At 37.1% G+C, this 12,645-nt stretch overlaps 1 protein-coding gene across 1 annotated transcript; it reads left to right on the forward strand.

Annotated features, from left to right (window-relative positions):
• The first annotated feature begins 3,593 nt into the window (after nucleotides 1–3,593).
• LOC113037687 (laminin subunit alpha-2-like) lies at nucleotides 3,594–12,012 on the forward strand. The gene is made up of 2 exons (XM_026195001.1): nucleotides 3,594–3,858; nucleotides 11,785–12,012. Exons 1-2 carry the CDS (start codon nucleotides 3,723–3,725, stop codon nucleotides 11,949–11,951), a joined length of 303 nt encoding a protein of 100 aa, XP_026050786.1. The 5' UTR covers nucleotides 3,594–3,722; the 3' UTR covers nucleotides 11,952–12,012.
• Nucleotides 12,013–12,645: the final 633 nt, after the last annotated feature.

A 12,645-nucleotide genomic window follows, 5' to 3' on the forward strand; every position in this document is an offset into this window, starting at 1 on the left:
TCAAACCATTGTTTATTTAACAACATTTATCCCCAATAGAAATGTATTGAATTGATAGAGCTATAACAGAAGACCACAGACAAAACATCAAGAAACAATTTGGTCCTCAGCTCATTTAATGAAGATGGCACCTCAAGGAAAAAGCTCATTTTAACTTGTTTTAAAATAGAACAACAACATATCACAGCACAATTAACCAGTTAAACATTTTAGTGCTACATAAACATTTAGAAATCTGTCAATTTCTCTGAAGAAGACAAGACAGAAATAAATGCTACATAATCTGGCAAAACACACAATTTAAGTCCTAAATAATGACGAAGTGCATGTTTGAATTTGAAATGCTCTTCGCTCTCGGGGCTGTAAACTTAAGCTTGCTGTGTAGAAAAGTCCTGGCTAGCTGAGTTGTCCTCGTCGTTGACGGAAGCTGACTTAACAGAACTGTCGTCAACATTAACAGGAGTGAAGGAATTGCCTATTTTAGGTATATACTTTAAATTTTCTGCGTTTCTGATGTCCTTTCCTTTTTTAATTTCTGCTTCGCGCTCCCACTTAGCTTCTCCATGTCAGAGACTTTTTTTCTGTTGTAGCACACCTGACGTAACCCGCTCGGCGTAACATTTGACCCACCTCATGCGGACTGACCAATGAGGAAAGGGTCTTAACTTGAGGTCCTCTCTTCATTGGTCAGTCCACATGAGACTGACTCTCAGCCGCTCTCAACTCACATTCAAAGTCATAGGCAACGCAGCGTCTCTTCTGTGAAGCGCGCAAAAGTTGCCCAGTTGCCCAGTTGCCCAATTGCCCAGTTGCCCGTATGGTTAATCCGGCCCTGCTAAAATGTAATGCTTAAAATAAACTTAAGATCATCTAAGTGTACCCAACAGTGGGGCACCATAAATATGAACTAAAATGTGCTTTACCATTTCTGTATTCCAAAGCATGTATCTAGTTACCACTTGTACACTTGGACCATCTTTCATACACTAGTGCACTCAAGTGTACTACAAGCAGTGACTAAGTAAATTTGTAAAATACAGAGATAGTACGTTAAAAGCACTTTTTAATTCATATTCATGGTGTCCCAAAATAGCACAGATGAGTAAACTTACTGTAAGCCGGTTGGTACCGGGAAAATAGCCAGAACATTGCTGGATTGCCTTCTGTGTGAAAGCAAACACATCCCAGGATTGATCCCAGGTTGGGGACCTAGTTACAATGCCAGGTCCAGTCCCGAACAAGCTCTGTGTGAACAAAAGCCAGAACTAATGTCCTAAAGGGTGTGTCGTAGTGATGACGCGAGTTATCATGCGACTCTTTTACAAGGTGTTTTGACGGCAGATCAATGTCCATGACGAAAAAATATGTGCAAATTGTAATGAAGCAGAGATCAGTTAATTCACTTTCCGTGCTGACGCCGAGATCGTTCGCCAGCCACTGGTGATAGTTAACATGCCTCGTGTTTTCAACTTGTAGCCTACATTACACGTTATATCCTGATGTCGCGTGTCTTAATGGGACCTTTACGAGTTGTGTGTGAACACACGCACATATTCCAGGTAATCACTGGCAGTGTGAAAGGAGCCAAATCTAATGATCCTGGAACAGTTGCCAGGACACATTACCCGTGTATTAACCGGAATCACAGTGTGAATGGGGCTTTACATGATCTTAAGTTTATCTTTAAGTTAATCCTTTTTAGTACATTAATTACAAAATTAGTGTACAAAAATAGAGCACTTGAAGTATATAATTGAAATGTACTTTTTTCAGCTGAAAAAGAGTTAAAGTCAGAAAGTATAGAAAGTACTGGGAAAAGTCTTGAATACAGACACTATAGCAGTAAGGTTAATTGTGCTGTATTTGAAGTTGAAGCTATGGTAAGACAGCAGGTTCATTTGTAGAAGCTCTAGTTACGTCTGCTGTCAAATAGGATCTATATTAGAGATGTTTACAATACAGTTTTGCACGTATAGCTGGAATCGTTCATTACATGATTGATGATTGAGGGATGTCTATTGTGGTGTGTTGATGGCCATGAGGTGTGTGTGCAGCACATGCTGTCCCTACAGAGAGCCACGGAGAGACTGCTGTTAGTTTTGACAGAATCCAGGGTCCATATTCACAAAACATCTAAAGACTAAAAGCTGCTCAGTACTTAATGATTTAGGAGAAAATCTTAAGATTAATTGGTGTGTCAGTCCTGAAGGACTCCTAAATCTGGCTCCCAAATCTGTGAAAGGTTAGGAGTGAAGACGAGTCCTAAGACACAAGCTATCCAAGAAATAGCTGTTGACAGCAATCTGTCTCGGAATGTAAAAATTTCAGAAACATTTGACGATAATGAGCTTTTAAGAAGGTATGGCTTTGGTTTTGGAGGTTATCCCAGCTCCAGATTCTCCTTTGATTATATCCTTGTCTTCATTAACCAATTGGGCAAGCAGTAACAGCTGTTCTTGCATCCAGTTTGGTTTTCTTTTACCTTTGCATGCCTTACTATCAGCCATGATTATTCTACTCTTAATTAAAAGACTGTTCATATGCATATTCACTAATTGTTTACGAGGAGGACACATGTAAGAGGCTGACAATTAGCTGAACATATACTTGTTTAATTAGTGACTCTTAGCCTGCATTTTAAAATGGTTATTTGAATGTGGCAATTACCTTTTTTTTTTTCTTTATTTGAAAATGGCAACATAATGTCATAAAATAGCATAAAATTGAAATCTCTTAACTAAAATCTTTAAGTTCTTTTTAGGAGAACCCTTAGTGGTAAGATTAAATGTTTTGTGGATACGGATTCAGTCCTTGGATTAAGGACTCCTTCTCTAACCATAAACCATCTAAATTCAGCCTCAGGTTTAGTGCCAGCTGAAAGTGCATGCTTGCTAACAGTCTAAATGTGTGGGTTTTTAAAAAATATTATTAATATATGCTGTATATATTTAGCCAACAAAACTGTGTTCAACAATGATAATAATCAGAAATGTTTCTTGAGCAGTAAATCATCAATATTTTCATGATTTCTGAAGATCATGTGACATTGAAGACTGGAGGAATGATGCTGAAAATTACATTCACATAGAAAAAAGTTATTTTAAATTGCAGGAATAATTTCTATAAATAAATAAATAAATGTACACATTTTGTTGTCTACTGGTTATATGAATCATAAGACAGTTTGAGGTCTCAGTTGTATAGACTGTACTGTTCATCTATGAATGCAGACGTTTTGTTTTTTATTCCTTAGTTTATACTTCTACAGCAAAATCAATGGGCATGTTTTGTGAAGCTGGGCTTTATTGGTTCCTGTGTAAGTCTGTATTTTAGATAAACCTTCTGAATCACTCCAGTAAGACCCTGACCTTTCAACATGAAAGAAAGCCAGAACATTCACTTGTTCCTAGTCTGAAGTGTTCTGCTCATTTGTGCAGAAGGGAACCTTTCACCTTCTTCTCCACAGAAGTCCTTGATAATTTCATTAGAGTTCAGCTCTGGAGCAGCTTTTTCAGAGAGCAGATGTTCAAGAGCCAGTTCAATAGAAAACATCTGCGCTCTTCTTTTGTCTTGTTGGCTTCGTGTAACGTTGACCTCACAAACATTTCTGTGTTTTGCAGCATTTCTTTGAGTTTTTGTTCATGTTGGCCCCAGAGGTCTAATGTGTCTTGTCTTTATCCTGAGGTTGATTTCTTCTTCACACGGCTGCAGAAGAGCATGCGATGCTGATCAGAGCGCTTTCATTGGGCTTTTCTCTCTGTACATACAGACAGCAGACTTCAGCAGATGCAGAGCGGAGCCGTAAAGGAGCAGAGGACCTGGAGCTTCACGTCAGGAACACACTGCTGACTGCTGAAGGTACCAACACATGACAAACTGAGGAGAAGGATCTGCCTGCTCCAGCTAACTCTTTACATCTAATCTGGACTACATGATCAGAATCCAAAAATGTAGTAATTGTAAATAAATTAAATTACATTTAAAGTACTTGGAATCAGACTACAGTTACTTTCTTATTGATTACATTACATATTATTCATACACTCTTAAAAATAAAGGTGGTTCACCGAAGAACCATTTTTGGTTCCACAAAGAACAATTCAGTCAAATGTTCCTGAAAGAACCATCTCTTTCTCAACTTTTTATAATCTGAATTTGTATAATCTTTTTATAATCTTTGTGGAACCAAAAATGGTTCTTCTGTGAAGCACCTTTATTTTTAAGAGTGTATGAATAATATGTTCTTCAGATGTTAAAGTCTCTTTATGAAACCATTTAGAGCAAAATTTTCTTCTATGGCTTCGTTATTTTTAAGAGTGTACTTTTTTATACTCCCTCATTTATTTATGTTAAATAGAATATCTAAAATATTTAAAAAATTGTATTTTTTATTTTTTATAAAAAAAATTATATATATATATATATATATATATATATAATTATTATTATTATTATTATTATTATTATTATTATTATTTTCTTTTCATTAAACTTGAAAATCTCATCTGGCTCATTTTTGAACTCCAGTTTGGGAAACCTTGGCGTAATGTTATATCTAATGTTCTTCATGTTGTCAATAATAGATTTTATAGGAATATATTTTCTTTTTCTTTGCAATTTTATATCAATTTACAAGAATGTCCTACTTAAATCAATTTGATAAACAAGTAAGGTCAAAAGCAGTCTGATTATATTAGCTAAAATGTGTAATGTAATGAATTATATTGGAATTAATGAATTACTGCTTTATTTTGGGCTTGTGTGTGTGTGTGTGTGTGTGTGTGTGTGAGAGAGAGAGAGAGAGGCCTGATGCTTTCTGATGAGTGTGTTTGTATCTTTGTACATGGCTTTAAATGAGAAGCTGCTTGAGTTAATGAAGGTTCTGCTAACTCTATGTTATTTCTTAATTAAAAGAGACAAAATTCATTACTGAAAAAAGAATCACTTAAACAGAGACTCCACTCATGGACTGTGTGTATGTGTCATTTTGTGTGTGTGTGTGTAGACCTTTATACAATGCAGATTCAGTTTCAAATCAGCTTTATGTTATTAAACAGAACAGTAAAAAACATAAATTGTGAAACAAACTCAAATTCAATAGTGTCAGTATGCATAACAATTTATTTCAATGCTGATTCAACCATGAAACATCTTCATTCATTATGACCAGATTCAGGGACTCGTATGAATCCAAAGTGATTTTTGATGCATCTTGTGTATTTGTGTCCATCTAGACTGTTTTCAACATGCACAGGTTATTTGATGCTTCTGGCTGTTTGTCAATGTCTCGTGCCTTAAGCGCTGCATTTTTAAGATGATGTGTTCGATAAAAAAAGTAAAAAAAAAAAAAACCATTTAAAAATCATCTCTTGGGATCTTAATAAAAGTTAAAAATTACAGCATTTCTGCTCTGATCTGCCAACAAAAGCTGAACAAGAATCACTAACAGTGTTGTACGAAAAGAAGCTTGGCTTCTGTGTACATATATATATGTAACAATCAGTCCACTGAAGGCGAGCATAGATGAACCCAAGTGCAGTTTATTTACAGCGGTGCAAAATCCCAAAATCCAAACATCCAAACAATAAACAGAGACTTGACAGAAACAGACTTGACGTGGCATGAACAGACTAGACTCACCGACAGCAGGTTACATACGTTAATACACGACCAGGCACAAGGACAAAAACCTGACTACTTATAGCAGACAAAGAAGGACACATGACATGAACAAACCAATGGGGAACAAGGCACAAGACTAAAACAACCAATGAACTACCAGAACTGATAAATCACGTGACAAGACAACCAATGAGAAAATGACACATACACAAGACAGAGATACATGAGGGCAAGGGAAGCATGACACAAACAGCATGAAACAAACTACAAAATAAGAGACATGAAAATGGTGAACAAGAAACAAAAGCCAAAACAGACGTTACAATATCTTTGTATGCTTTGTATTTCCAGGTATTTCTTTGCATTTGAATATGAGAGTGTAATGAGCATGGATAACTGTTGTTCACAAAAGAAAATCCTTTCAAAGGAGAACTTTCTCTGCTGCTTTCTGCCAAAATTAAAGCTCTATGGTTTAAACTTTAGCTTTTAAAAGCAAAGAAAAAGAACAACCATAATTAGTAGTATTGTATAATTATATAAATATCAGTATTAATATTTATTTATTCATTTTAATTTCATTTAATAAAAATAAAAATTATATATATATATATATATATATATATATATATATATATATATATATATTAAGCAAATAAATGTTTCCCCAATTTGTACTGCCTTTTTCTTTTCTTTTTTCTTTTTTATACAGTTTCATGGCTGGTAAAAGTGAGTTAATATTCTCAACTCACAGGGGTTTTAAAATACTAGATTTATATCCTGTGCGTATGTTTGTGATATGTTTGTGCTGCACAGATATATATTTGCAGCATTGCAAACATTTAACAAAAACCCACCAATTCACTATCTCAACAAATTAGAATACTTCATAAAACCAAAAAAAAAAAAAAAATATATATATATATATATATATATATATATATATATATATATATACTGTATATGTACTCAATACTTGGTAGGGGCTCCTTTTGCCTCAGTTCAGCGTGTCATGGAGGTGATCAGTTTGTGGCACTGCTGAGGTGGTCTGAAGCACAGGTTTCTTTGACCGTGATCTTCAGCTCATCTGCATTGTTTGGTCTCTTGTTTCTCATCTTCCTCTTGACAATAGCTCATAGATTCTCTCTGGGGTTCAGGTATACTGAGTTTGCTGGCCAGTCAAGAAAACCAAACCATAGTCATTTAACCAACTTTTGGTGCTTTGGTAGTGTGGGCAGGTGCCAAATCCTGCTGGAAAATTTAATCAGAAGAAGGTAGCTTGAAGTGCTCCCAAATTTCTAGGTAAACAGGTGCAATGTCTTTGGTTTTCAAAAAACACAATGGACCAATACCAGCAGATGACACTGCACCCCAAATCATCACAGACTGTGGAAACTTAACACTGGACTTCAAGCAACTTGTGCTATGAGCTTCTCCACCCTTCCTCCAGACTCTAGGACCTTGTTTTCCAAATGAAATACAAAACTTGCTCTCATCTGAAAAGAGGACTTTGGACCACAACAGTCCAGTTCTTCTTCTCCTTAGCCCAGGTAAGACGCCTCTGATGTTGTCTGTGGTTCAGTAAATCTCTTGACACTTCTGTGTGTGTTGCTCTTGATGCCTGGCCCCAGCCTCAGTCCATTCCTTGTGAAGTTCACTCAAATTCTTGAATTGACATTCCTCGCCTTCACCGCTATGTACAGCTAGTCTGACAAGCAGGTCTGTGTCCAGCACCGTGAATGACTGCAGGACCGTATGGCTGCTTCCCTGTGCTGGATTACCTCCACCCCCACTCCCGTCCCCTGTTGCAAGTTGTGTGTTGTTCATGCTGTACTGATTATGAACTTATGTTGCTGAGGTGTTTTTCCTGTTCCTACACTGTATACTCCCCACAGGAGCATAGTCTGGAGGTTGTTTTTTTTCTCCTCCCCTCTCTTATATTATGCTGTATTTCTTCCATAATTCCCTGTCTTCCTGTCCTGTCTACCCCCTTGTCATATTGTATGTATGGACATGATGGCTAATTTCATGGTACAGTACTTGTGACCAGTGACAATAAAGTCTACAATAAAGCTACTGTACTACTGCTAAGTAGAGCTGTAGTCAAGTCCGGCTTTGTCGAGTCCAAGTCAAGTCCAAGTCCAGGACTAGTCGAGACCGAGTCAAGACCGAGTCCAAAGAGGTTCGAGTCCAAGTCAAGTCCAAGTCCAAAAGTTTCGAGTCCAAGTCCAAGACCGAGTCCAAATGAGAGAAAAAAGGGTCCTCTTCAAGACCACATACTTAACTACTGATAATGTTTGTGATGCGAGAGAAAGCATATCTCCTATTCTAAGAAAATCATTCTACATTATTATTTGTAATGATCAAAAAGCATGTGCAAAGTAACAACTCTGTAGGACAGGGGTCTCCAAACTACATCCTGGAGGGCCAATGTCCTGAAAAGTTTAGCTCCAACTGGCCTTAAAACACCTGGAAGATTAGTGTGTCTAGTAAGAGCTTGAGGGTTAAAGCTAACAGGGGCGTTAAACAAGATCCTGGGCCCTATGCATAGGCAGTCCTGATGGGCCCCCATGGCCCCCACCCATGAAAATATCCAGGTAAAAAATATATATTTCAGATTCATACTTTTCAAGGGCCCTCTCTTCCTTTGGGGCCTTGCTAATGAGTACTGGTTTTACCCCCAGTCCGACCCTGGGAGCTAAACTTGGATAAACAAACAAAGTTTGGAACTTTTATAATTTTTATGTACTTAATTTTTTGTTGACATTATATCTGTGGTCAAAAATGTATATGACTATGCCACAGTGCACAGACACATGCAAAGCTCGGGATATGACAAATGAGCGCAGCAAGGCTAGAATGGATACGTTTGGCTCTACTGGGCATGCGCACACAAATACAGCGACATTTTTGTCATACTGTAGCTACTTAGTGCTTGCATAGACTAGTCGAGCTCTGTCGGAAACAATCGACTACTCCAGCATGCATTAACCATAATGAATACAAAGTGTTTGCAAGTACGACGTGAATTTTAGAATTACAATATTGCGTGGAGCTGTTACTATATGGCCTTATCTATGTTGCATGTAAAAATAAAATATGTAATGTAATAATTAGGGTTGTGCCTGAAGCCGAATATGGCACGGATAATGGCTTAAAAAACGAATAACGCTCAAGGAATAATTCTGCCTGAATACTCGGCTAAAGCTGACAGAGTCTGGTGTTTGCTAGATAACAGGTGAGCCAGGGCATCAGCGCCAGAAGTGAATGAATGTAAACTTTATGAGTGAAAAGAGAGCAAATCAAACACCGCATTGTTGTCGCCTCTCTGTGCATCTCTCAGAAATCAGAGCGTTGCAAGAGGAATTTTACCTATAATAATACATCATAGCTACACGTTATATTATTTGTATATATTTAAAAGGCAAATATTGAAAGCTTAGGCTACCATATGATACGAATGAATGGAATAAGCACAGCGCGCTCACTAATCAAACAGCCGCGCTGCGCGTCTCAGTCTCTCAAAAACCAAATCAGTTCAAGAGTCGGCTAATAATCAGCTTCGATTCGGATACATTGTCTACTTGTCCTACATGTTTGCATCTTTACCTTTTGATGGTTTGCGCGGAACACACACATCTGTTTAGTGAAGTTCATTAACATTAAGACTCGCTCAAAGTGTTCTGCGTAATGAGAATGTGTGCATTGAATAGATTCAGTCGTGTTCAAATGATCACTAAACGTTTGTCATGACATCTCTCTGCTTGCATGATAAATATTATTTTAGAAATTAATAATTATTTCAGTTTAACGACATACTTGTTCAGTGATAACTACGAAAAAATATATAAAAAGTCATAACAGTCTTATCAAGTAACTGTACGATGTTGTATCCGAATGCAGATAGGAAAAATTTTGTGATTGTTACAGATACAAATACTGGCTGTTACATGAAAATGTAAATATGTAATGTCATATATAAAGTTTTTAAAATTTACATATGTAATTGTTGCATAAGGCTATACATTAATACGCATTTATTGATAAAAAAAAAGAGGCTATCTAGGCTATCAAAGGCTATCTAGGTGTAGACGTAAATAAAACACAATCTAACAGGTAGAAAATTTAATTAGAAACATCTAAACTTTTCAGGTCGCAGTAAGTGCACCATTGGTCATGCACATCCTTTCCCGGAACAATACTGAAAGCTAAGGCAAGATGGAGAAACAGATGATCATAGTTGTACAAGGAAAGCCATTTTTTAAATGAATCTATTAGCAGAGCTACTACAAGGGATGTTTAGTGCTGGAAATCCATTTATTCTTTGCTGAAACTTCTGCGTCATCATGGAGAGTGGGTCATGGTTGCCCAGCAACAGCAGACGCCACTGGAGCGCAAACGCAGATTACAGAGTGCTTTGGAAATAAGGAGAGCGGCGCGCCTAGCGTTTTCCACACGTTTTCAGTCGCGACATCGTGCAAATGTGGTTTTGTTTTGAAGGAGACATTTTTTATTTAATTTTTTTGCTGGACTCGGTCGAGACCAACTAGAAGACTTGGCGAGTCCAATGGCCAAGTCCGAGACAAGTCCGAGTGCAAATTCAACGAGTCCGAGACAAGTCCGAGACGACAGAAAAATGTCTCGAGTCCGGACTCGAGTCCAAGACCGGACTCGAGTACTACAGCCCTACTGCTAAGGCTTCAGTTATCTCAGTTGGTTGTGCATCTTTTTCTTCCACACTTTTTCCTTCAACTCAACCTTCTGTTAACATGCTTGGATACAGCACTCTGTGAACAGCCAGCTTATGGGCAGTTGATTTTTGTGATTTACCCTCCTTGTGAAGGGTGTCAATGATTGTCTTATGGACTACTGTCAGATCAGCAGTCTTCCCCATGATTGTGTAGCCTAGTGAACCAAACTGAGAGACCATTTTAAAGACTCAGGAAACCTTTGCTAGTGTTTTGAGTTGATTAGCTGATTGGCTGATTTGTTGAGATAATTTGGTGGGTTTTTATTAAATGTGAGCCAAAATCATCACAATGAAAAGAACCAAAGACTTAAACTACTTCGGTCTTGTGCAGTTAATTTATTTAATACACCAGTTTCACAATTTTAGTTGAATTACTGAAATTAACTTTTTTCACAACATTCTAATTTATTGAGATGCACCTGTATTGAAAAAAAAAAAAAAATCACATTATGAGTTTCTGTGGACAAATAAAAATCTTAATTCCGTGAACCAAATGAAGTTGATACCTGAGAGGTGTTCTCATAACAGATGGAGTCGTCTCTGGACATCTAAACATCAGAAGCACGCACTGATAGACACTCAATATATAAAATATATAAAATCCATAAATAAATAAAACAAAATGCATAATTTATTTTCTTGGATACGTGTTTGGCACTTAGAACCAACATATTGCACTTTGTTCCTCTGGATTTTGATAACTGGCCAAAAACCACTTCCAAAAAGCTGCTAGCAGAAGTGCAGGAGAGCAGACATCAGTCAGCGTGGAGTGGAAGAGCTTCATTATCCATTCTGTGCGTGAGCTCCCTGCTCCAGTAAACTGCCTCGTCTCTCATCCTCTCTCACACACTAAACGAGGAGGAATCAAATGATTCTGTCCACCCCAAAGACCCGAGCTGCGTTTGAAACTCACTATGCAATTATTTCCAGCTCGGCTCACTTGGCAGGTATATACTGCGCTCTTTATAGTCGATCGACTGTTTGTGTTTGAACTCTCGAGGAATTTCACAAGTGCATGTAATTATAGCTCATTTTCATCTCAATTTAATGATTTTTATTTAAATTAGAATACGCAGAGAAGTTTGCTCGCTCTTTTATTTCACTCCCCCGTTTGAATTGATTGGAGTTTCAGAATCTAATTTAATTTGATTAAAGAACATTAACTCTGCTGAGTCAAATTTGAACTTCTTTGAAGCAGTTCACACCTATGAGAAATAAGGGAATGTTACATGTGTTCTGTGTATATATTGTCCCCTGTATGTGTCATCCATCATTTGTTTAGAAGGAGATTCAGAGATGGTCTGTTCACATTAGTAAATGTATTTACAGTTACAGTGTTTTGTGCATTGCGTGTGCTTGTAAAATGTCTGCTCGTCACTTTAAAGCACATGTGTGTGTGTGTGTGTGTTGTCCAGCTTTACAGGACAAAGCTCATGAGCTGAACGCCACTCTGGGCTCGAGGGATGGGGCTCCTGAGAAGAGCGTGAATGAGATGAATGATGAAATCCAAGCCATGCATGAAGAACTACGGAGACGCCAGCTCTCCAGCAAGAAAAACATCGCTGACAAAGAACTGGGGTAAGACACACACACAAAAGTGTTCACACTGGAGTCCAGATTATCTCACTTTAATAACCAGATGTTAGTGCTGCCCACTTGTTTTATCTTCTCCATTCATTTTTCCCATAGGGATTTTCGGTAAAGATTACTTTCTGTTCCCCACTGATTTCCATAGTATGGAGAAGAAGAAGAAGAAGAAGAAGAAGAAGAAAATAAAAAAAAACACTATTCAAGTCAATAGGGACAAACTGAAGGTGAACTATCCCTTTAAACGATTAAATGCCTTGAACCGAACCCAACCAACCAGTTAAAAGCAGGATCACTAAATTGCTTTATTTGAAGCAAAAATCGGACAAAAATACAAAGACATAAGACCATGTACTTCACAGCTTTAGTGAGGGAAAGAACTACAATCCCAGGAAGCAAGTAAGCAAAACAATGGATAATTATTTATTTAGTTAGTTGTTGATTGTATATATAGTAACTTGAAAATATGCATATGTAAACAAATATGTACGTTTAATGACAGCATAGTGAGATTGATGTTATAATATAATATTATCGTTATAAATTATATATGATTATGTGATCATACTGGTTGATTGGTGGATGTTTCTGTACAGCATCATGGGTAATGTAGTTTTTTCATAAACTCAACTGTTAAATAGGAATATTAAAAAAATAAAATAAAATAATTTGTAATTATTAAAATAATG

The sequence above is a fragment of the Carassius auratus genome, chromosome 20 (genome assembly GCF_003368295.1).
Source record: "Carassius auratus strain Wakin chromosome 20, ASM336829v1, whole genome shotgun sequence".
In the NCBI taxonomy this organism is placed as follows: Eukaryota; Metazoa; Chordata; class Actinopteri; order Cypriniformes; family Cyprinidae; genus Carassius; species Carassius auratus.